The 24,566-nt window shown below is 47.8% G+C and overlaps 1 protein-coding gene and 1 pseudogene across 4 annotated transcripts in view; one reads left to right on the top strand and one right to left on the bottom strand.

Moving 5' to 3' along the window:
* TNS3 (tensin 3) overlaps positions 1-24,566 on the bottom strand; it is a 314,080-nt gene that overhangs the window by 237,261 nt on the left and 52,253 nt on the right. For all 4 annotated transcript variants that reach the window (XM_055293200.2, XM_055293206.2, XM_063609575.1 and 1 more), the window contains exon 2: positions 19,949-20,060. In XM_055293200.2, coding sequence (XP_055149175.1) covers positions 19,949-20,060 — 112 coding nt within the window. The remainder of the gene's footprint in view (positions 1-19,948; positions 20,061-24,566) is intronic.
* LOC129489941 (small ribosomal subunit protein eS26-like) lies at positions 2,970-3,415 on the top strand (annotated as a pseudogene).

Raw genomic sequence — 24,566 nt, 5'->3', positions numbered from 1 at the left:
TGAGGATTCATGTGCTGGACAACTGTGTCTCAATCCTGACCTGTTCCAGGTCTGCTTTCAGAAGCCCATAGCCAGCAGGCCCACACGCTGTGGAGACCTCATTATCTGATCACCACTTAGGGATTCGGGGCTGTGAAGGTGCTGGCCACAAGGGAGGCTCCAAAACAGCAGGAGAACTTTGCACCAAAATCCATCTCTGAAACACACAGGCCCAGAACACAAAATGTATGTGTTCGCTTTGACCCTCAGCCACGCAGACCCGCCTCCTTTTTGGAATAGCACTTGTGTGAGCTGGCAGCTAAACTGGCCACCTTCTCAGGGAATGTCATTTTTATTTGAAAGAATTCCTAGCAGGCAAAATGTGGTTATTCAGACTCGAGTGCTTGTCATTTTCTCAAAAATGAAGTGAGTCTGTCATCATAAACCAATGTCAAAATTTGAGATTTCAAGTGAAAATTAGAATTTTAGAAGACTAGTACCCAGGCCAGGTGCGGTGGCTCATGCCTGTAATCTCAACACTTTGGGAGGCTGAGGCGGGCGGATCATTTGAGGTCAGGAGTTTGAGACTAGCCTGGCCAACAGAGTGAAACCCCGTCTCTACTAAAAATACAAAAAATTAGCTGGGCATGATGATGCATGTCTGTAATCCCAGCTACTTGGGAGGCTGAGGCACAAGAATCTCCTGAACCCAGGAGGCAGAGGTTGCAGTGAGCCGAGATCGTGCCCTGGGTGACAGAGTGAGACTCTGTCTTAAAAAAAAAAAAGACTTGTACCCATCACCAGGGCCTAACAACTCCTAGGACATTTCTGTTAAAATCAACAATAATATTAACAAATGTGGGGATTTTCCTGAGATTGTATAACAAATACGTCAACATTTAGAAGTTCTGTGAAATTGTCAGTGGACCAATAATTTCCAAATGTCCAGTGTGTGGCGTTCCACACTGGGTAAAAGATGCACTTGATGTGAAAGACAGGCCAGTGGATTTTAATAAAACAGAGTAAGAAAAACTCTACCAATACAGTTTCAGATTCCACAGTGAAACTGAACTTTAAGCAACTGTCACTTGAGTTTTGGTGTAGAATCAAAATGGAATATCTACAATGGCCTGAAAAGCCTATTAAAATGCTTCCTTTTCCAAGTAGATACGTTTATGGGGCTAGATTGTCTTCAACACTTCAAACCAAACACTGCAGAAGACTGCATGAAGGGGGAACCAGCCTCTTGATTAAGGCTGCATAACAGAAGCACACACAAAAAAAATGCCCCTCCTCTCATTTTGTTGTTTTGAAACATACAGTCATTTTTTATTAAGCATATGTTCATTTTAACATGTAATTGGTTCATTACCGTTGCTTTTAACTGACTTAAATATTTTAAATATTCATCAGTTTCCCATTTCTAATAGGGTAAATCTTAATGAATACAAACCACACTGACAGGAGTCCTTTAGGGTCCCTAGGACCCTAGCAGTGGGTGCCTGAGACCCGCAGCGAGGGCAACCCCGTTCATTCTCCTTGCCTGAGGCTCTCAGAACAGGGCAAGGACCCAATTTTGACCAACAGAAAGGTAAGTGAATTCTCCCAGGGCCTTCTGGAGAAGGCCTTCCCACTCCTATGAACGAAGTAAGAGAAGGAAAATGCCTCAGCCTCTGGAACCTACCCCTCTGAGCACGGAGCTGGACCCACAGGAGGAACCTGGAGAACTCGGGCTGCAGAACCAGGGCCCAGGCACACTGCCTGGAGCCCGCCAGCCGCCGCACCTCCCCCAGCAGAAGACACATGCCCTGCTGGCTGGGAGAGAGGCTCCATCCATTCAGTCCCGTTATTGGCTGCCACGGTGCCTTCCACGAAGCTCCACGTACTTTAGACGCTTTGTTCCACCTGTTCCCAAGGGGACCAGGGAGAAAGGCACATTCTCACTCCGTTGTACGAACAGCAAACTGCAGCACAGAGTGGAAGCTGCCTGCCCTGGGCAACAGAGCAGGGTAAGCGGTGACACAAGCTGCCAGCCCGGCTCTACGTGGGCAGAGCCCACCTCCCAGAGCTGGACTGGAACACCCAGTGAGCTGGTGTGCAACGGCTCTTCTGTGCCTGGTGCAAGAACTGGGGCTCCACATGCGTGGGCCCACTAAAGCAAACATCTACCATAAGCTACACACCAGGACCAGGAGCAGGTGTCCAGGGACCTCAGGAGTCTGAACTCACATGCTCACTCCAGCCCCTCTCCAAGGATCCGTGCCAGTCATGTCCCCACTGGCACTCATTTCCCCTTCTGTAATTAGGAGTAGAACAGGGGGATAGCCAAGACTCCTCTCTGCCATGAAAAGAAAAGTTTACCTAAGCAATAAAAAGATAAAATTACATATATATACAAACAAAATATTAGGTAGCTATTGAAAAATTATGATCTCAAACTATTTCACATGTGAGAGTTCTTATAAAAGGCAAGGCTAACAGATATACAGCACTCTGTGTTGTATGAAATAAACTTTATGAAAGACAGACATATGCGGTGACCTCATCCATAGGAAAGAAAATGACACTGGAGAGAGACATCACAACTCAGACAGAAAGGAGGAGCCAGACAATAAAACTGGGAAAACTGGTTACTCCATGAAAAACATCATAATAATAATAACAGAAATACCATGACTTTTAGATGCATCAATCATAGAACTGATTCAGAATTGGAAAAGCTGCAATGAATATTAGAATAAAATATCAGAGAACATCTTTGTGACCTTGGAGAAGGGCAGGCATTCTAAAACAAAGAACAAGAGTATGAACTAAATGAAAAGATGAGTAGATCTGAACAAACCAAACATTACAACTTTTGTGTGACAAACGGGCCACAAACTTAGACAAGCAACTGACTGGAATGTTTGCAATGTACAAAGTGGAGAGATAAGAAACTGACCTTTTCTGAGGACAAATGTCATTAGAAATTGGCAAAAGTCTCTCTCCGGTCCGTGCCTCCAAAATGACAAAGAAAAGAAGGAACAATGGTCGTGCCAAAAAGGGCCGCAGCCACGTGCAGCCTATTCGCTGCACTAACTGTGCCCGATGCGTGCCCAAGGACAAGGCCATTAAGAAATTCGTCATTCGAAACATAGTGGAGGCCGCAGCAGTCAGGGACATTTCTGAAGCGAGCGTCTTCGATGCCTATGTGCTTCCCAAGCTGTATGTGAAGCTACATTACTGTGTGAGTTGTGCAATTCACAGCAAAGTAGTCAGGAATCGATCTCGTGAAGCCCGCAAGGACCGAACACCCCACCCCGATTTAGACCTGCGGGTGCTGCCCCACTTCCCCCACCAAAGCCCATGTAAGGAGCTGAGTTCTTAAAGACTGAAGACAGACTACTCTCTGGAGAAAAATAAAATGGAAATTGTACTTAAAAAAAAAAAAAAGAAATTGGCAAAAGTTCTGCCTAATATCACAGATAAGATTTAGTATTCATAATATAGTGAAGTCTTAGAAATTTTTTAAAAAATGATTTTTAAATTTATTACTTTTCAAAATTTTTTTTTTCTTTTTAGAGATGAGGTCTCACTCTGTCACCCAGGCTGGAGTGCAGTGGCATGATCATAGCTCACAGCAGCCTCAAATTTCCAGGCTCAAGCAATCCTCCTGCCTCAGCCTCTAGAGTAGTTGGGACCACTGGCGCGTGCCACTGTGCAGGCCAATTTTTTAATTTTTTGTAGAAACGGGGTCTTGTTTTGTTGCCCAAGCTGGTCTCGAACTCCTGGTTTCAATCAATTCTCCTGCCTCGGCCTCCCAAAATGCTGGGATTACAAGCATAAGCCACCTCACCACGCCCTAAAATAATCTAATTTTTAAATAAGCAATGAGCAAAGGATTTGAAAGGCTACTTTGCTAAGTAAACAAATGCTGCAGGCAACTTTTCTGTATCTTTTTAGGTGTTCAACCTCATGTAATCACCAGATGAATGAAAACCATAATAAAAAGGAGACATCACTTTTCATCCATCAACTTGCAAAACTGAAAAGCTGAAAAATCTCAAGTGAGAGAGTCGATGACATTCCATGCAAGTAGGCTCTACCAAAAGCGTTTTCCTGTGAGGAGCCTATCCCTTCTCCAGCCCAGCTTACCCTCCGGCGTCTGAGCTGGTGTGTGGCAGGCCCCTTCTCATGGCTTTGCCTGAACACTCGGCTCCACAGCTGACAGTCTGCAAACCACACATCAGTTCCCTTGTCAGACGAGGTTTCCAGACTCATGTTTAAGAATCCTGGCTCCCGCTGCAGCAGTTACAGCCCAGAGCTGCCTGGCTTGCAAACGCCCAACATTTTTATATGTTGTCTTGGAATTGCTATTCTTCACAACGTCTCCACGAGCCTTGGGAATCCAGGCCACTGTCTTACAGGGTTGTCAGAATCTTTTATACAACACTCGACACATATTGACCAAGTTATAAACAAGCCTGTGAGTCACCCTCTGCTTCTCCTAGCATCAACTGTCAAGTTTGCCAGCCTCTCTGTGTCCCAGTAACAGGCTCCACAAGGCAGGAGGGGAGTGACTGACCCACAGCGGGGGACCGCCAGACAAGGTCTGCCCAATGCCCACATTCACTGCTCGACCCCGTGACTCCACTGTTGCCTTGTTAGTTTTAAATAACTACCATGTTCTCCTGGAGTCCTAATACTGCACCTGGCCCAAAGCAAGCGCTAAAAAACACACACCTACCGACCTGCCCGTCTATCTCCAAACCTTTATCTGTAATCACTTAGTGTATTGCTGACTCTGACGGACTCAAAGACAGGACACAAAACTCTCATCTTTCTCTCCTAGCAGGTGCTTAATAATGTTGGGTTAACCGCATGGAATAACCCATTACCAAATCTTTCTTACAAAACTCCCTTCATCCCATTTTTCCCTCTGGTCTCCTTTCTCAGCTTTCTCCTTGCTTCTTTTCTCCTTTCTCCTTGCTTCCTTTCTCAACTCTCATCTTTAGGCCTTCCCTACGGCTGTCTTTCTTGTTGCAGCACTTCTTTATTCTGTGCCATCCTGTCTCATTCCATGATAGTCTCGCTGATTCTACTATTAGATCCCAGAAAACCATCTCTCAAATGGGGAGCATTTATGCGTGGTCTGACCCTGGATCCTCCCTGGATCTACCTTCTTCCAGGGACCAAGTCCCACAAAACTTATAACTTTTGGGGCCGAATCTACTCAATTCCAGAATGCCAAGACTCACCCATAACAGCGCTTTCCCCTGTCCTCTGTGAAATACAACCAGTTTGGGATATCAGTGACAACTGGACCATAGTGAGAACGGGGTGCCTCAGAGTCCTAACTGATGGTATGAGCATACCAGCAAGGTTTTGAGCAATGTAAGAAAAACCACAACTGGACACTTAACCCCATTGCTCAATGTCACTTCTGTCTTTTCTTTCCCTTACTTAAAGTTCCAAGAGTAGAACTAACAGGGCCCTTACATGTTAACATAACAGTTTTTAAAACATGAAATGTTTTCTTTCAACTTAACCACATATGAAATTTGCATTTAACTAGGAGGTTAAAATGTGAAAGTCAGGGACCTGAAAGTCCAAGAATGAGCCTGAAAAGGAAAGATAGAAATACTGGCCTGCATCACAGAATATGCCCCTAACCCTTCTCCATCTATCACCATCAGTATCATCATGATCAGCATCATCACAATCGTTACCATTGCCATTGTTAGTATCACCATCAACTACACTATCACTATCACCATCACCAGTCACAGCACTATCATTACTGTCATCACCATCATCATCACCATCATTGTCACCATTCATCAACATCGTCACCATCACCATCATCATGTCAACATAATCACCAGTGCCATTGTCACCATCAACCACACCATCACCATCATCACCATCAATTACACCATCACCACTCACCATCACCATCATGATCATCATCACCATCACCATCTTCACCAACATCATACCATCATCACCATCCCCATCAACACCATTATCACTAATATACCATCATCATCAATTACGCCACCATCCACCATCACCATCATCGTTACCATCATCACCATCAATTACAACATCATTATCAGCATCACCATTGTCACCCTCATCACCATCATCGTTACCATCATCACCATCAATTACAACATCATTATCAGCATCACCATTGTCACCCTCATCACCATCATCGTTACCATCATCACCATCAATTACAACATCATTATCAGCATCACCATTGTCACCCTCATCACCATCACTAACAACATCAACATCACCATCGTCATTCCTGACACCATTGAACACTTTCTGGAGCTCCTCAGTGTTCTTTGTGTTTCATGTGTATTTACCCTGCTATTCCTCACAATGACTCTAAGCAGAAAGAGGCAGAGCAGGAATGCTGGCAGGCTGTCTCCACCACCCACCTCACCTCCACCATGCTCTGCTGCTTCCCCAGAAATAAGCCAAAGAAAGAACACCTCTACCAAAACATCACATCACTGTGATGCATGATTACTTACATAATCTATGTAAAGGGAATACCTTGTTGTCTCTAGGTAGCATACAAAGGGATCAAAATGCAAATGTGTATGACTTATGTGAATTATTAGTAGAGAACACTATGAAATTGTCTATTTGGGGAGTGGTCTCTATATAGTCTATTGAGAAAGAGAAAATCCTAGAGATTAACTACTCTAATGAACAAATTGTAAAGATCACGGCACTGAGGAACAGAAATAGGTGCAACTGTCCAGGGCCACAGCTTCCTGTGGAGCAGCCCATCCCTGACTCTGCCAGGCTGCTGTCTACACCTGCAGTGACTGTCAGGACCCCATCTCAACTCAATAAGCTGCAGCATCCCCACATCCTGCCTCTGCCCCATCTACACCCACAGTGACTGTGCCCGGCTCCCGGCTCCAACTCAGTAAGCAGCATCCCCTACCCTGCTAATGTCCCATCTACACATGCAGCAGCACGTAAGGAGATGGGCCAGGTCCATCGTCCTCCTAATACGCTGACAAGAGCAATGGCTAAAATGATTTCCTGTGAAGATACATAAACACACACAAATAAAAATCTAGCTCATGTGGGTCAGGTGCAGTGGCTCATGGCTATAATCCCAGCACTTTGGGAGGCCGAGGTGGATGGGTCATCTGAGGTCAGGAGTTCAAGACCAGCCTGGCCAACATGGTGAAACCCCATCTCTACTAAAACTACAAAAATTAGCCGGGTGTGGTGGTGGGTGCCTGTAATCCCAGCAACTCGGGAAGCTGAGGCAGGAGAATCGCTTGAACCCGGGAGGCAGAGGTTGCAGTGAGCTGAGACCACAGCACTGCACTCCAGCCTGGGCAACAAGAGCAAAACTCCATCTCAAAAACAAACAAACAAAAATCTAGCTCATGAGTTGTATTCCAATTCAGCCTGGTGTACTTACACAGGCTCTTTTTCCTTCACAGTGTCATGGGGTGTGCCAATTCTATGGTCCTACTGGAGCCTGGCCAATGTGGACTGAAGAAAAGAACGTCCAACCTTGCAATAGAAACCCTGCTGTGCTGTTTTCCTGGATGGTCTCCACAAGCCCCGCTTCAAATCACACTCATCTTACCAGGGCCACCAGCCACAGCATCCTGCAGCCCCACTCTTGACAAAAGAAACCTAGAGGAAAGGTGTCATTACCAATCTTTACCCACAAAAGCCACCCACAGGGCAAGCCTCAGATAAGTCTCGTCGGGAAAGGGAAGGGGAAGAGCTCACCCGCAGGGACCTTCACCACCTCCAACAAACCAGATGTTTGTAAAGATGCAAAGCTAACCACAAGTTAATACTCACCAAACTAAATACTTCTACCTTTTATTCCCTCCTTACTTCCAGCGGTATTCATTAATACCCACAGCTGAAACATTTTGTAAGCCTATAAATATGTCCTGGACATCTACGATAGGGCAGAAACTGATCTGGTCCTGGATACGATTGGGAACACAGAAAACATTCATGAACGTACACTGCAGTGCAAGAGGAAAGGAAAATCAACAGGAACCGTGGATTCGATCAGGATGACCTGAGGTACAGGAATGTAACTCCAGGAAGGTGCAGCGGGAGCCTAAAGGCAGAGGGAGGGTTCCACACTCATTTCTGTATCAGGGGTCAATAAAAGTCTGAAGGGACAAGAAGAAAATTGGCAGCAAATGAGTGAGAAGGTGACAGGGAGCTGGGTCACACAGCCTCAGGGAGGCCAGCACCCAAAAGGTGCTATAAAATTAATTGTTGAGGACATCAACCAATCAATAATCAATCAATCGAGAATCAGTCAACCGAGATAGTCACTCTCACAAACTCCAGTACTTGCACAGGCCTTTGTGGCAGGTCGACTGGGGTTGCGGAGACCCCAAGGCTCTTGGCTGCACCCAGCCTGCCTCCTGCAGCACCATTTCCTGAGCCAGGTGCCTCCCAAAAGAGAAGTTAAACCCTGCAGACCACCCTCTGTTGGATACGAGCTCAGGATGGGGATAAGGCTCAAGATGCTCCCATTCGAGCCAGAGCAGCCCTCTCTGTGTGCCCGCGTGGCACAGGCAGGATTCGATGTCTCCGCATGGTCCCTCCACCAATGTCACAGGGCGGCCATCGCCACGCTCTTATCTATTTGCTGTTCTCACTCTCTTCACAGATCCTCACCTCCCCACACCAGATCTGCCCAAGAACACTGAACCACACTTCAAGACAACAGCCCCTAAAACTCTTGAAGTTTTCATCCCCAGATATTCAGTTTTACTCTTTCTCTCTCATTCTCTCATTCTTTCATTCTTTCCATGTAATGATTTTCTTTTCTTGAAAAATAATCGTTGGGGCCAGGCACAGTGTCCGACGCCTGAATTCCCAGCACTTTGGGAGGCGAAGTTGCCAGGCTCATTTGAGGTTATGAGTTGGAAAACAGCCTGAGCAACAGTAAGACCCCCATCTCTACAAGAAAGAATATGAATAAATAAGTAAATAAATAAATAAATCATTATCCCCCTCAAGGGATTCTTATCGTATGGGCATGGTTCACGTGCTCAGACATGAATCTGACCCTCACACAACCCCTTGATGAGTTTCAGTTATTGTCCTCATGTGGCAGACCAGGAAACTGAAGCAGAGAGAGGCAGTGGAGCTGAGGTCTGAACTCACATCAGCCTGGCTCTGGAGATCACAGGCGTAACCTTTGAGCCTCTCAGAAATCAATCGATGTGGCCTTAATCTTCACGAATAGGGCACTGAATCAGCTGCGGCACTGACTAATGTTGATGAAGCATTCAGGAGCTGACAGAGTTCTTTTACGTCCCTTGGCTCACATGTGTTAGGTAACAGGGGTACCTTAATGGCGCCGGTTCCAGGTTCTTCTCCCCTCCTTGACCGGGCACTGTCTGAACCCGCCAAAGGAGGGCCAATCAGAAAGAAGCATCTCCCGCCTTCCCTTGGGCCCGCCCCACATAGGCCCAAGGGATATAAAACCCAGCACACCGGCAGCTCTCCCTCTCTCTTCTCTTCTCCTCTCTTCTCCTCTCTCTCTTCTCTTCTCTTCTCTCTCTCCACCGCGCGACCTGACCTCTACCTCTCCAATAAAGATCTCTTGGCTGCCACCAGTGTCGTCTCTGACTAGCCTGTCACCCTTCAACATGTTCTTCCGAACAGCCTGTGAGCAGGGCCAGCCAGGCCTCACTGCCCGTTTCACGGTCCGGAGAATCAAGCCCAGAGTCAGGGAGACCCACTGGGGCCCCGCCTGCTGCTTCGTCTCGGGGCACCAGCTCCCATCCCTAACATTACTTACATAATCTATGTAAAGGACGTACCTTGTTGTCTCTTTACCTTGTTGTCAACCTGCCCCCCATTTAAGATATCCTCCCAGCACAAGGCACGGGTGCAAAGGAGAATGTCTCTGCATCTCCATCAGATATTCAAAGGGATCATATTACAGAATATTGCAAAATGAAAAGAAAGAAAGAAGATGGTACCAATCCCTCAAAAACATCTTAAGTCTAACTCAGGAAACCCTCTTAGTATTTGTCTACTTCAAATATGCATTTGGAAGGAAACAAGTCCCCCACCTCACTCTGTGTGTGAGTAGACCCCAGCGGTGGGGCCACTCATCACCATGTCAACCAGGGGCACCCTCCCAAGAACCCCAGTCCCCCCACACACATGGCTGTGACTATCCAGGACTTCTTTGTCCCTCACTAGCCCAGCAGCCTGGTAGCAGACGTCCACCTGTGTATGGGTGACCAGCACCTAACACAGTAGGCACCTCCTAGACACATGCCAGCCACAGTGAGCAGGCTGGAGGGGTGACGGTGATAGGGGAGCCTGCCTGTTCATCTTCACCCTAGGTTAGGGGCCGTCTGGCTGAGTCACACAGAGGCCAGGCTTCAACCCCATCCTCTGGAACAGAGCTCCTCACATTTCTTTTTTTTTTTTTTTGTGAGACGGAGTCTCGCTCTGTCGCCCAGGCTGGAGTGCAGTGGCGCCATCTCGGCTCACTGCAAGCTCCGCCTCCTGGGTTCACGCCATTCTCCCGCCTCAGCCTCCCAAGTAGCTGGGACTACAGGCACCCGCCACCACGGCCAGCTAATTTTCTGTATTTTTTTTAGTAGAAACGGGGTTTCACCATGTTAGCCAGGGTGGTCTGGATCTCCTGACCTCGTGATCTGCCCGCCTTAGCCTCCCAGAGTGCTGGGATTACAGGCGTGAGCCACCGTGCCCAGCCGCTCCTCACATTTCTTTTTTTTTTTTTTTTTTTGAGACAGAATCTCGCTGTCCACCAGGCTGGAGTGCAGTGGCGCGATCTCGGCTCACTGCAGGCTCCGCCCCCCGGGGTTCACGCCATTCTCCTGCCTCAGCCTCCCGAGTAGCTGGGACTACAGGCGCCCGCCATCTCGCCCGGCTAATTTTTTGTATTTTTAGTAGAGACGGGGTTTCACTGTGTTAGCCAGGATGGTCTCGATCTCCTGACCTCGTGATCCGCCCGCCTCGGCCTCCCAAAGTGCTGGGATTACAGGCGTGAGCCACCGCGCCCGGCCCCTCCTCACATTTCTTAACACTTCAGGCCTGCCAGTGTCCCAGGGTTGCTGATACCCACGTGGGCTCCATGAAGCACAGCACTGCCTCTTCCCTGGCTTCGAGGATGTGGAATCAGAAATTGCCACTTGGCCTTGCCCCCCTGCCACACCCAGGCAGACCTTGAGCACCCAGAGAGCAGCATTACATCCATCTGAATAAAGCCACAGAAAACAATCCCACAACTTAACATAAAATTCCAGATCACAATTACTGCAAAACAAATACTTGGATTTATGAGCTTGGCTACACTACTCAGTGAGTTTTAAAAATCAAAATCCACCAGCACAATCAACTAACACAACCCAGACGTCCCTGGCATGCAGAAACCTCAAATCTTGGCAACCCAGACCATTGAGAAACATCTGGGAGGGGTCTAGGCCTTCTTCCCAGCCACAGAGTTAGAAAACAGGAAGGATTTCAGTCAAAATCCACAAATAAAGTCAGTGTGGAGGCGGCTGAGAAAGGCTTTGTATTGCAACAGAGGAGCAGAATTTAGAGGTAGGGAAGTGCTGCTTCCCATCGGATAACCACCACTGACCAAAAATTATTCAGATGAAATTTGGCCTGGGCGCCTCCTTCCCCTTTGGGAGCTTCTGGAAGATTCTGTCGTGTTGCCATCTCTCTGGATGGGGCAAATCTGATGGGAGGGCTGAGCTCAGTTCCCCGGTGAGAGTCAACCCCAGGGTGGGGCTGGGCTTGGCCTCAGGGTGGGGGACTCACCACCTCCAATTGTTCTGGAAAGAACTTCGGAAATAACATCTGGAGCCATTTCACATGGATTTGCCAGAGAAGAGCGGATCAATGAGCCAGGTGTTTATCTGCACCAATTCATCTGGATTGTCATGCAACTTACATTCCCTGTGCACCTACTGGGCTCTAGGCCCTTTGCTGAGACTCAGGATACCCAACAAACAGCACTGCATCGCATCATAGTAGGGGCAGTCGGCCCAGGGGAGCAGATAGATTCATAAACAAATGATCAGAACACAGCAGTTCCTCCATCGTCCTGACAATGCCCACACTCCCTGCCCCACTCACCTCTCCAGAATTGCCTGTCCCTCCTCTGTGCTCCCAAGGAGGCTGCAAATACCTCTGATAAAGCACTCCTCACATGGGATCCTGTTCCTGCTCACTACTCCAGCCCACTAGACTCCAAGCCCTTCGAAGCCTTGGTCACCATGGGCATCGCAATGCACCAGCCGCCGTACCTGCTCAGTAAGAGTGTGCTGGTGAGGGTTCACCCTGCAAGACAAGACAGCACTCCACTTTGGGACAGAGGTGTCTGCCCTGTGCACAGGCACCTGGTGAACAACACAGAGCCAGCCCCTCATGCCTCCTGGGCTCCAGCTGAGGGCAGAGAATCACTGCCCCAGTGAACATCCAAATGGCTGGCTAGTCACTGGCCATGGATAGTTCTGGAGGGAAAAGGGCAGATGCTAAGGGACACAGCGGCAGGGCAGGGAGGCACCTTCCTGAGGACCTGGTGCTTGCGCTGAAACCCAAAGAATGAGGGGCAGCAGGCAGAGCAGCACGGTCCAGCAAAAGGTCAAAAATGAGCCCTGTGCAGCCAGCCTCTCAAAGCACCTGGGGGAGTCAGGAGAGACCAAATAAGGCAGGCACAGCCTCAAAAGGGCCACCATGAGGATGCAGGCACGGGTTCCTCCTGCTGGATGGTTTACAGTTTCCCAGAGCCATTCTCTGAGTACAAACAGGATAGGAGCGGAAAGGCAAACAGGAAGAGTGGATCTCAAGGGCATCCCAGCCTGGGCAGACAAAGGGCCAGATACAGGGAAGCTGGGTTAGGACGGAGAAATGGGAGTTCTGCAGAGTGATGGAGACAGGGGCCCAGCCTCCAGGAAGAAGGGCAGCAAGGGTGGAGCAGTGGCCGGGCGCGGTGGCTCACGCTTGTAATCCCAGCACTTTGGGAGGCCGAGGCGGGCAGATCATGAGGTCAGGAGATCGAGACCACAGGGAAACCTCGTCTCTACTAAAAATACAAAAAAAATAGCTGGGCGTGGTGGCGGGCGCCTGTAGTCCCAGCTACTCGGAAAGGCTGAGGCAGGAGAATAGCGTGAACCCAGGAGGCGGAGCTTGCAGTGAGCTGAGATTGTGCCACTGCACTCCAGCCTGGGCGACAGAGCAAGACTCCGTCTCAAAAAAAAAAAAAAAAAAAAAAAAAGGTGGAGCAGCAGGCAGGGCTGGGGGCCAGAGCCTGGCCAGGGGCTCTCCTAATCAGTGGATCCGAGTCCCAGGTATCAGCAGGGATGGGATGCCTGTCCCCCAAAAGTGGGGACACCATATCTCCCTGCCTCCTCAGAGGCAAGCAGGATCATAGATTTGTTGCTTGCATTAAGTTAGAAAACTAAAGCCTCTGTGCAGCAGCAGCTTTTGCAGGCCAAGGGCTCTCGACGGGTGACATTCCCTGGTGTGTCTCCCTAAAGCATTTCAGATCTGCCTGCCTCTGAGCCACAAGCCTCTGCACTGGTAGTCAGTCCCACCCACACCCCCAGGCTGGCCTCACAGCCTCCTCGTAACTTCCCATCCCCCAGTACTCCTGCTCTGATGATGGGGGCTTATCACAACCACCTCAGCCTACACCATGACACCTCCTGTCCACAGGGCACCTTGGCCTCAACAGACCATGGCACCTCAGGCTTGGGAGCATCCCCGAACACCTCCTGGTCTCCAGCACACACATTAACTTAACATAACTGAAAAAGCTAATGAAAACAATCATATCTAAAAGACTTCTGAAACATGGAATCCTGTATGTTTTTTATAAAGAGTTTCTAGGCTGGGCACAGTAGTTCACACCTGTAATCCCGGCACTTTGAGAGGCCGAAGTGGGCGGATCACAAGGTCAGGAGATCGAGACCATCCTGGATAACATGGTGAAACCCCGTCTCTACTAAAAATACAAAAAATTAGCCAGGCGTGGTGGCGGGTGCCTGTAGTCCCAGCTACTTGGGAGGCTGAGGCGGGAGAATGGCGTGAACCCAGGAGGCGGAGCTTGCAGTGAGCTGAGATCACGCCACTGCACTCCAGCCTGGGCGACAGAGTGAGACTCCATCTCAAAAAAAAAAAAAAAAGAGTTTCTATCGTTTATTAACATAATTCCTAGAGCTATGTGCGTAAAAACATGAAGTCTCCGCCAGTTTGGGCTACTATTTAAAAATTACCCTCAACTAGGTGGCTTATAAACAGTTGCTGATTTCTCACAGCTCTGGAGGCTGCAAGTCCAAAGTCAAGGCACCACAGATGCGGTGTCAGGGGAGGACCCACTTCCTGGTTCATAGATGGTGCCTCCTTACTGCATCCTCACATAGCCAAAGGGGTGAGGGAGCTTTCTAGGGTCCCTTTCATAAGGGCCCTAATCCCACCCGTGAGGCTCCACTCACAAAACATGATCACCTCCCCAAGGTCCCACCTCCTAATGCCACCATCCCATGGAGGGTTAGATGGTCAACATAGGAATTTTGGGGAAACACAAACATTCTGACCATAACACAGGGCACACTTGAGGCAGTTCCAAAAAACTATCCCACAGAAAGAAGAAGACAGACACTTCTCTAACAGAAGTCCTCAGCATCTCAGTGCACACATGCCCAAGGGCACAACACTCACCACGTGCTAAAGCCAACAGCGCCAGAAACCAGAGGTGGGCCCGTCCCTTGAGTCAGAATGCCTCTGCCTCCAACGGTGCCCATGGCTGCTGTTTCCTCCCAATGCCTCCACCAAGTGCCTTGAGTGGGGGTCCCTCCTTGGGGATGGAGCCTGCAAGTGCTCCCTGAAGGGCGGTGGCCCTCCTTCCTCCAGAAGGCAAATGTTTTCCTTCATCTGGGCCGGCTCCGGGTTCCTTTTCCTGATAATGAGCCTCCTGCCATGAACTCAACAGGACATGCAGCTTCCCAAGCCTACCACATCCTCAGCTTCTGCCAGTTCTCTCTGCAAAAAGCAGCTGTGTGCTTGCCACCACCCACCATAAAGAAAGGACCCAGGGACTATGGGGACAGTCCCTACTGAAGCCCACCAGCCCAGAGGGCTCAAGGCAGAAGAGCTTCCCCATATGGGACTGCTAAGAGGAGAGCAAGGAGTGAGGGAGGAATTCAGACACACACACACAAGAACACACATGCATGCACTGCACGCACCCAGGCTGGAAAGGTAAGCACAACTCACCACACCACCCCCAGGACTCACAGCCAGCAAGCTCAGGGCAACTCTTTGGGGAGAAGTTGAACCAGCACCCTCTGAAAGGGGGCACATCCAGGGTGTAGTGCAGCACTGCCTGCCAGCACGAAGCAGCCGTCCCCTGGGGAGGCGGTGGTCCTGCCTTGCCTCACTGGCCTGGCAGATTAGGCCCTTTCACGTACACCCCTCCCTGACTCCCAGCTCTGCACCACTGGGTCTGCATTTTCATGCCCATTTTAGGGTTGAGAAAATGGGCTTCGTAAAAGCCTAGTGTCCAAAACTGCCCAGGGTGTGAGTGGCACAGCTAGAACTTGACCCCACATCCTGATCTCTTTCTACTTCCTCTAGACAAGACATCCCATCCTAGCTGAGGGGCCCAGAGCCACGGACAGGGACACAGCGGGAGCAGGTGCCTGTGTGCCCATAATGCCTGCATCCTGGCTGCCCCTGGAAAGGAACCAGCCTAAAAAAGGCAATGGGAGCAGCAATGTGTCCCTGCGGTGGAAAGTAAGCTGTAGGGAAGGAGGAGGTAAAGAAGAAAGGGATAAACCAGGCATGAGAAGAGGGGTGAAGTCACCTAACATCATAGTTGTCCATGAGTGATTTTCTTCAAGGGATAAAAAAAGGTATATGGCTTTTTTTTCCCTTGTTACCTCCACTGACCAAGAATCTATTTCACCAGTGAGAAAAAACAGTGCTCCACTGGGTTCCCTGGAGTAGAGGAGCATTAGCCAAACAGGACAGAAAATAATGCTGCACGAGGACAGAGCTGCTTATCCGTTGCTTATCCATGTGGGGTACATGTGGGGTCCTCCAGGCCAAAGTGGGCCTCGAATCCTCAGAGGTGACGCTCTAGGTGTCTCGCTGCCTCACACCGAAGCAGAACCCCAGAGAGTCCCAAGAGGTGGTGGGAAAGCATCAATACCAACCGAAACCAGTAGATGGGCCATGGGGCCACCACACTGGGCCTTGTTCTCATGAGTGCCTGGATGTTGCCAGAAGCGTGTGAAATTTAAACCATTATCTGGAGATAGCATGCCTTACTGCATCTTCCTTAACAACCAGATGACACACAGCAAGATAAGCCTGTTGAACATCTTGTCCAGATAGGGCACTATTTATTCCCTCTCTTCTCTTTCAAGAACAAAAGCTGCTTCTGTGCGCATGCACATTTTCTCTGTCTCTATCTCCCTCAAGATAAGATAATGGACGTCGTAGAGCAGCTGAACTCTACAAAGTGGTCTGAACAGGAGGGATGCTCTCACATGTTCCCTCACAACATGGAATATCTGTGTGCTCAAGCAAATGCATTCACTCAGACGCATGCACTCATGCACAACATGAAATCACAGGTGTGTGCACTCTATGTCTTCATATGCATGAACTCAATCATGCATGCATGCACTGCACACATAGCCATGCATATGTGCACCCACGCACTCAGGCACATACACATCACTCTGGCAGGCCTCCTCACCCCTCCCTAATATTTCACACACCACATATTTAAAATGCCACAAAACAGAGTTCATTTGGAACCAGAGGATCAATCTGGTGTCTTTTCCTGGCCCTTTTGAGTGTGTGTAACTGCAGGACAGAGGAAGAGACACAAGTCCCAATCCCAGGGAAGGCACCAAGATGATGATCCTCCAGATAAAGAAAGAAGACAAGGCTCCCTGCCGTCCAAGACGCACTTGCGCGTTTCAGAGCTGGAGGCCGTGCTTTCTCCAAGCTCTTCTCTTTCGTTGGTTCCATTTACTTTGAAAATAGTCAATACTACTTAAATGGCAGGAACAGAATACTGAAGTACTAAAAAGGATGTCTGAGATAACTTCAGTAAACTCAGTTCTCATTTATACAAAGAAAGAAAAATTAATCCTCAAGCAATATAACCAACCCAGTGCAGCCCAAGCCACTGTGGTAAGTTGTGCAAAAGGCCTCTGTGCCTAAGGAGCTCCCCCACTGGATTACAGCTCAAGGATGTGTGGTGCAGAGGCTAACCAAACACACATGCAGCATCAGCCACGTGGAGCTACCCACAGTGGGTTCCCTTCAGAGCAATCCTAACACCAGTAACAAAACTAAGTGCCACAACGCTGGTTGTGCACTTTAAGCCTGACTTCTGCCCTTGGAATAGCCTTTACCCTAAGTCCTAGACCCAGAGTGAGGAGACTTTGCCCCTGTGAGGGGCAGGGCCAGGACCCAGCTCTGTCTGACCTCCGCCTTTGCTCCTAAATCAGACCTGTCCCCTCATAGCACCTGACAGGCAGAAGTCAGTTCATGGGGAACCTTTGGCTGTGCAACTTTGCCTGAGATGTCATCACAGGGTGAGGAAGGCAAGAACAAGCCCAGGGTGTCCCTGCTGGTGCCATGCTGCTCATGACAGCTCTCCCAGTATCGCCCAGTGGCTCCGCTGGCACAGGACCAGGGCTCTGGGATCAACATCAGGCCCTGAAAGCTCTGATTCCCAGGCTCTCTGGGCTTCATGGTTCCAATTCAACCACGACTTTCCTTTTCCTTCTTTTCACACTTGGGAGTCAAAGTTAGAGTTCAAAATTTTAAAATATGAGCATTTCTGGCCGGGCGCGGTGGCTCGTGCCTGTAATCCCAGCACTTTGGGAGGCCGAGGAGGGCGGATCACAAGTTCAAGAGATGGAGACCATCCTGGCTAACATGGTGAAACCCCATCTCTACTAAAAATACAAAAAAAAAAAAAAAAAATTAGCCGGGCACGGTGGCAGGCGCCTGTAGTCCCAGCTGCTGGGGAGGCTGAGGCAGGGAAATGGTGTGAACCTGGGAGGCAGAGTTTGCAGTGAGCCGAGATCACACCACTGCACTGCAGCCTGGGTGACAGAGCAAGATTCCATCTCAAAAATAAATAAATAAATAAATAAATAAATAAATAAATAAAAATATGGGCATTTTTATGAGAATGACATTCAAAGATGGGGAGACTCCTTGGGCTTCTATTTCTGCCGTGTTCCTGGAAAGGCACAAAGCCCCTACTGGACCCTGTAGGGTATGTGGGACACAGAGGGGCTGCTATATTTGCCCACAGACATTTTAGAGCAAGCCTGATGGAGGACGCCAGTCCAAGAGCATCAGTGCAATTTCTCATCACCTTACACCTGCAGGCCCCAAACACAAAGGCCCACCACATTTGGCTGACATGGCCCTCCTGAACTGGACAACCTATGCAGGGGAATGGCCAGTGACAGGCCACAGCACTCACAGATGACCAAGATATCACCCAGTGCAGTGCCGTTTGCAAATATGGGCTTAAAACACAATGGCTCACACCTGTAATCCCAGCACTTTGGGAGATTAAGGCAGGAGAATCACTTGAGGCCATGAGTTCAAGACCAGCCTGGACAACATAATGAGACTCTGTCTCTAAAAAAGTAAGAAAATTAGCTGGGCATGTGGCCCATGCCTATAGTCCAGCTACGGGAGAGGCTGAGGTGGGAAGATGGCTTGGGCCCGGGAGGTCAAGGCTGCCGTGAGCCCTGATCATCCCACTGCACTCCTACCTAGATGACAGAGCTAGACCCTGTCTCAAAAAAAAAAAAAGTTTTGAATCACAGGATGTCTATCAGTTGGCTCAGAGTACACTATAGCCCGTGTTCTCTGCCTTGGATGCAGATCTAGATGAATTACACAGATGGCTCCCTGGTCTCTGGCTTCTACTTAGCAACGAGGGTGGCCGATACCCACCATTCATCCAACACATTCTTCAGCACTGACTTCTCCAAGGGGCTGAATCAGAGGAGGGGCACCCCAGTCTTCTCACCCACGCTCAGGCCTTTGAACCGTAAAAGAATTCCAAGAGCCCCTTAGAGGCCCCTGGTCACATCCTCAACCCATTAAGGTTTGACTGCGTGCATCTTTCCATCATAGGCACCCTACTCTAAAGTGGCCATCAGGGACCATCTGCTGGGGGTCTGCAGGGAGGGAGGCACTGAGGGGGAGGTCCTAACAGCATGGAAGCCCACAGGCTGAGACTCTGCACATTTTCTAGAGGAAATCCCCAACCCCGCAGATGAAATGACGCCAAAGAGCAGCCCCCGCACTCTCCAAGGGCCTGGTCCTCCTAGTGACTCCCTCTGTGTGGTGTACCCCACTGGTCCGCCCAGCAGCCCCTGCCCCCCACCATTCCCACATTCATTACAGTGACACGTCTCTTACTAATTTATTAATGTGTAGTCACAAAAGAATTGGCAAGTTCCATTCATTACTTGATGTCTAAATATCTAGTACCCAAGCTGGTGGCTTAGTTTAGTGACAGGATCTGAAAGGCGCCATGCCAAAATGAACCTGAATTCTAAAGATAGAAACATTGCATTCGCAAACTTGAGTAAGAGATCTGAAAATCAAACTAAATAACCTGAGTTACTGACACTTCAGAGCAGACCCAAGAATAAATGATTAATTTACAAATTGCTGCCTCCTCTCCCATCGGGGAACTCTGCTCTTTCTGTAAAAATGTCCTCATGAGCACTTATCTGTGTAAATACGGTTGGCCCCTGCTAAGTAAGGGGGTGGGGGGTTGGGGGACCCATAAACTAAGAAGGGGAATTCCATGATTTAACTTTCGGAAACTCCCGAAAAAAAGTTTTCGCTTTGTTTTTTTGTTTGTTTTGCTTTGGATTAATCAGTGAGAGAATCATAAACACAGACTTACCTCGGCATGAAACACCTTGACCATCAATAATTTGTTTGCAAACTCCACACACTTTGGATTTTTTAAAGGCCTTGTTCTTAAAAGTGTGCAGACTAGAGGTTAATTCTTCTGGCTGAAAAAGTAAAGGAAGAAATTGTCAACGTTTCATCTCATAGTTTATTTCTTTTTTCTTTTCCTTTTCGGGAGATAATAAATCTAGTGGAATTTGTAAAGAGCAAAAACAGGAACTTTACCAAGCAAACAGAGAACAAGAAACCATCTTGGTGATGCTAAAATTCCCAAGACGACCCACTGATATCCTGTTAGCATTCCCAATTCCAGAGTCCCAGACGGACGTTCACTCACACCCAACTCATCAATCTCCACATGGGGTGCCTAGAAACATTACATCAACCAATACCATTATGTGAAAATGCACTCCCTTCCAGACTTGAGCCGTGGAGCCACTTACTTCTGTGACAAAGTAATCCATGTACACTTCTAGACTCTCAACCCTTTTTCTTCTGGAAAAAGTAATTAGCTAAACAGCACAATTATGTTATGAGGAAGTCAACTGGCTTTCCTGGTTCAGAAGTGTTCCAGAATCACCACTAAGCTCTTGAGCCTCTCTGAGATCTTCTGCAGAAGAAGAGACAGTCCAACCTGTGGTACACATGTGGTTCCTCCTCAAACACAGTTACAAGCATTAGCACTTGGAGAAATTGACCACTCAGCTACCTATTCCTGTTTGTAGAGCCCAGGCTCACAGCTATATGATAACCTTATAAGAATTCAATTTGCTTTTAGAGTCAAGCACTAATCACATCTATTTGCTGATATGTGACCGTGTATTCTATCAGTACTTAATATCCATATGGATTCATTGAGGCCATTACTCACCCACTGGAATAATTAAATTTATTTGAAAAGATGAAATGGTATTTAGAATGTGGAATAAATGTTACAACTACTTTAGAAAATGGTTTGACAATTTCTTATAAACTTAAACATACACCTATCCTATGACTCAGCAATTCCATTCTTATTTACACTAAAGAGAAATAAAAGCCTATGTCCGCAAGAGAAAGAATGGTTATATAACCCAAATGTCCATCATAATAACTATTCTATATGCTAGAAAGTTAAGTAGAGACCTGAAAAACATAAAAAGATCCAAATCAAACATTCATTGAGGAAAATGTAAGAATATCAGATGCAAGATACACTGGATGAGATTGCTGGCAGATTAGATCCTGCAGAAGCACAGGTGAATGAACTTGAAGAAATCACTGTACAAACCTCCCAACACAAAACACACAGAGATGAGACAACCTAAATAAATAAATAAACAAGCATCAGTAAGCTGTGGGAGAACTTTAAACAACGTAACATACGAGTAATGGAGACTGACGGAGAAGGGCAAGGAAGGGGGGATATTTGAAAAAATAATGACTGAAACTTTTTCAAACCAGGAGGAAAACTAAAAATCCACAGATCCAAGAAACTCAAGAAATTTCTTGGCCAGGCATGGTGGTCCACACCTGTAATCCGAGCACTTTGGGAGGCAGAGGCGGGTGGATAACCTGAGGTCAGGAGTTCCAGACCAGCCTGGCCAATACGGTGAAACCCCGTGTCTACTAAAAATACAAAAAATTAGCCGGGCATGGTGGTGGCGCCTGTAATCCCAGCTACTCGGGAGGCTAAGGCAAGAAATCGCTTGAACCCAGGAGGTGGAGGTTGCAGTGAGCCGAGATTGCGCCATTGCACTCCAGCCTGGGCAACAAGAGTGAAACTCCATCTCAAAAAAAAAAAAAAAATATATATATATATATATATTTCTAGCACAAGAAATGTGACAGGAACTACCCCAAGGCATACAATAATCAAATTGCTTAAACCCAGTAACAAAGAGAAAGACCTTAAAAACAACCACGGGGCCAAAAGACACGTTACATGCAGGATAACAGGTTTCTCATTGTTTTAAAAAATATAAGTGAGAAGACAGCAGTGTAATAGAAAATACTGAAAGATGGATATAAAGAAGGAAATAGACACCAGGGCCTACTTGAGGGTGGAGGGTGGAAGGAGGGTGAAGACTGAAAAACGGCCCATCGAGTACTATGCTTATTACCCGGGGGAGGAAATAACCTGTACACCAAACCCCCATGACACACAGGTTACCTATATAATAAACCCACACATGTACCTTGAACCTAAAAGTTAAAAAAATAAACAAAATAAAATAAAACAAAATACTGAAAGAAAGCTTGTCAATCTAGAATTCTGTACCCAATAAAAATAGCTCTTAAAAATAAAAGTGAACCAAAAACTTCTTAAAATATGCAAAAAAAGATATACAATTAAAGCCCAAAAAAAAATCACCAGCTGACATATATGACATATTAAAGACAGTGCTTGGGCAAAAAGGACATGGCAGATGGAATTATGGCTTTATGCCAACAAACGAAGAGCACTGGAAATGCTAATTACACAGGTAAATTTATGAGTTTTTCTTATTATTTAAAGCTCACCAAAAGATAATTAACTGTTTAAACAATAGTGTAATGTGACACATGACATATGTAAAAGTAAATTTTCTGATAAAATAGCACAAAGTTCAGGAAAGAAAAAGAAATATACTATTGATGACAGCGGTTGCTACCATCACACTGGCTGCAGCAGGGAGGTGCAGCTGGGGCTGCACTCTCCATGGAGTGGGTGGGAGCTCCGCCCCTTCTGAGTTGGGGTGGGAACTCCCTAGGTGCCACTGCAGCTGCCCACACTGCAGCTGTAGATCCAAGCCTCCCTGTGCTCTTGAGTGGGGCCAGGAGCAGGCAGGATCTGCTCCCCGGGGTGCAGCTGCAGCCACCATCCACGGCTGCAGACCTGGCCTCCACTCCACCAAGCAAGCGGGAGCTGGGGAAAAGCTGAAGCTCCCTGAGTGCAGGCAGCTGCAGCCACCCTCCCAGGCACAGGACCCAGGCATCTCTGTGGCCTGCACCCTCGGGGGCATGGGAAGAACCCCCCCACCATCCCTGCTGGCTCAGGAGTGTCTGTTCTGGCTGCCTGGCCTGTCTCCTCTCCCGGCCCCTCACCTCTGATCTCAGAGCAGGACTGGGGACAAGTTCCAGGGCCTTGAATGGCAGCGGTAGGCAAAGTCCTGGGCAGAAGGGGGTGGGTCCTCAGTAAGGCCCCACCTTCAGGCCAGGGAGGACCTGTAGGCTGGGGACGGGCTGCCAGTCCCACAGACTGGAGTAGGAACTCATGGTGCCTCTTCCAGCCCGCCCATGGCTGCCCATGGACCAATCAGCAGGCACTGCCTCCCCTCCAAGGGCTTTTCCATGTTCAGCCAGAGCAAAAAAGAAGACAGAGAGAATGGAGAGACCACAAGAGACCAGCAGCACAGAGGAGCTACCCTCTCTGCCGAGAGCTTCAGAGACCTGCAGAGATGTTGGGACTTCCAGCTGCAGAGAGGAACTACCCTCTCCAGGGCCTCCTCTCTGCTGAGAACAGCAGAGGTCGGGATGACCTGCCTACAGAGAGGACACTGTGGGTCTCCTCTGAGCTGTTTAACACTTAATAAAGCTTGTCTTCATCTTCTTCACCCTTCCCCTGTCTTCGTATCTCATTCTTCTGGACACAGGACAAGAACTCAGGCAAAGGTGCCACTAGTCACAGAGGTTTCCAGCCAGAATGTGGACACCCCAAAGATCCCATAACACTATTATAAGGCTCTCACAGTATTCATGAAGTGGATATAATATCACTTGAAGGTAGCCTGTGATGTTACAGAGGTATAGTATAAACCCTAGAGCAACCACTAAAATCATGAATTATAGGTAATAAGCAAACAAGAGAGATAAAATGAAATAATAAAAATTATTCAATTAATCTAAATGGCAAAAGGAAATAAAAGAAAGGCAGAACAAATAATAGGTAGGAGAAATAGAAAACAAGTAGCAGGATGACAGATTCAAACCTTGCCATATTAATAATCATATTTATGTAAATAGTCTATCTCAATTATAAGTCAACAAAAGTTGTCAGATTTTATATATATATATATATATATATTTTTTTTTTTTTTTGACATGGAGTCTCGCTCTGTCGCCCACACTGGAGTGCAGTGGCACAATCTTGGCTCACTGCAACTTCTGCCTCCCAAGTTCAAGCAATTCTCTGCCTCAGCCTCCCAAGTAGCTGGGATTTCAGGCACCCGCCACCACACCTGGCTAATTTTTGTATTTTTAGTAGAGACAGGGTTTCACCATGTTGGTCAGGCTGGTCTCGAACTCCTGACCTCGTGATCCATCCACCTTGGCCTCCCAAAGCGCTGGATTATAGGTGTGAGCCACTGCACCTGGCCTTTTTTTTTTTTTTTAAAGACAAAGGCTAGAAAAAAGAGGTACCTTGCTGATGTTAATCAAAGCGAAGTTGGAGTGGCTATATCAGACAAAGTAGGCTGCAGATCAAAGAACATTGCCAAGGATATAGAAAGTCCTCTCATAATAATAAAAAGATTGATTCATCAAGAACACATAACAATCCTAAACATTTAATCACTGATATGGTTTAACTTCGTCCCCACCCAAATCTCATCTTGAATTCCCATGTGTTGTCAGAGGGACCCAGTGGGAGG

This window comes from Symphalangus syndactylus, chromosome 9 (assembly GCF_028878055.3).
Source record: "Symphalangus syndactylus isolate Jambi chromosome 9, NHGRI_mSymSyn1-v2.1_pri, whole genome shotgun sequence".
Lineage (NCBI taxonomy): Eukaryota > Metazoa > Chordata > Mammalia > Primates > Hylobatidae > Symphalangus > Symphalangus syndactylus.
The sequence above is the reverse complement of the archived record's forward strand: the minus strand, read 5'-3'. Positions and strand labels throughout refer to the sequence as shown.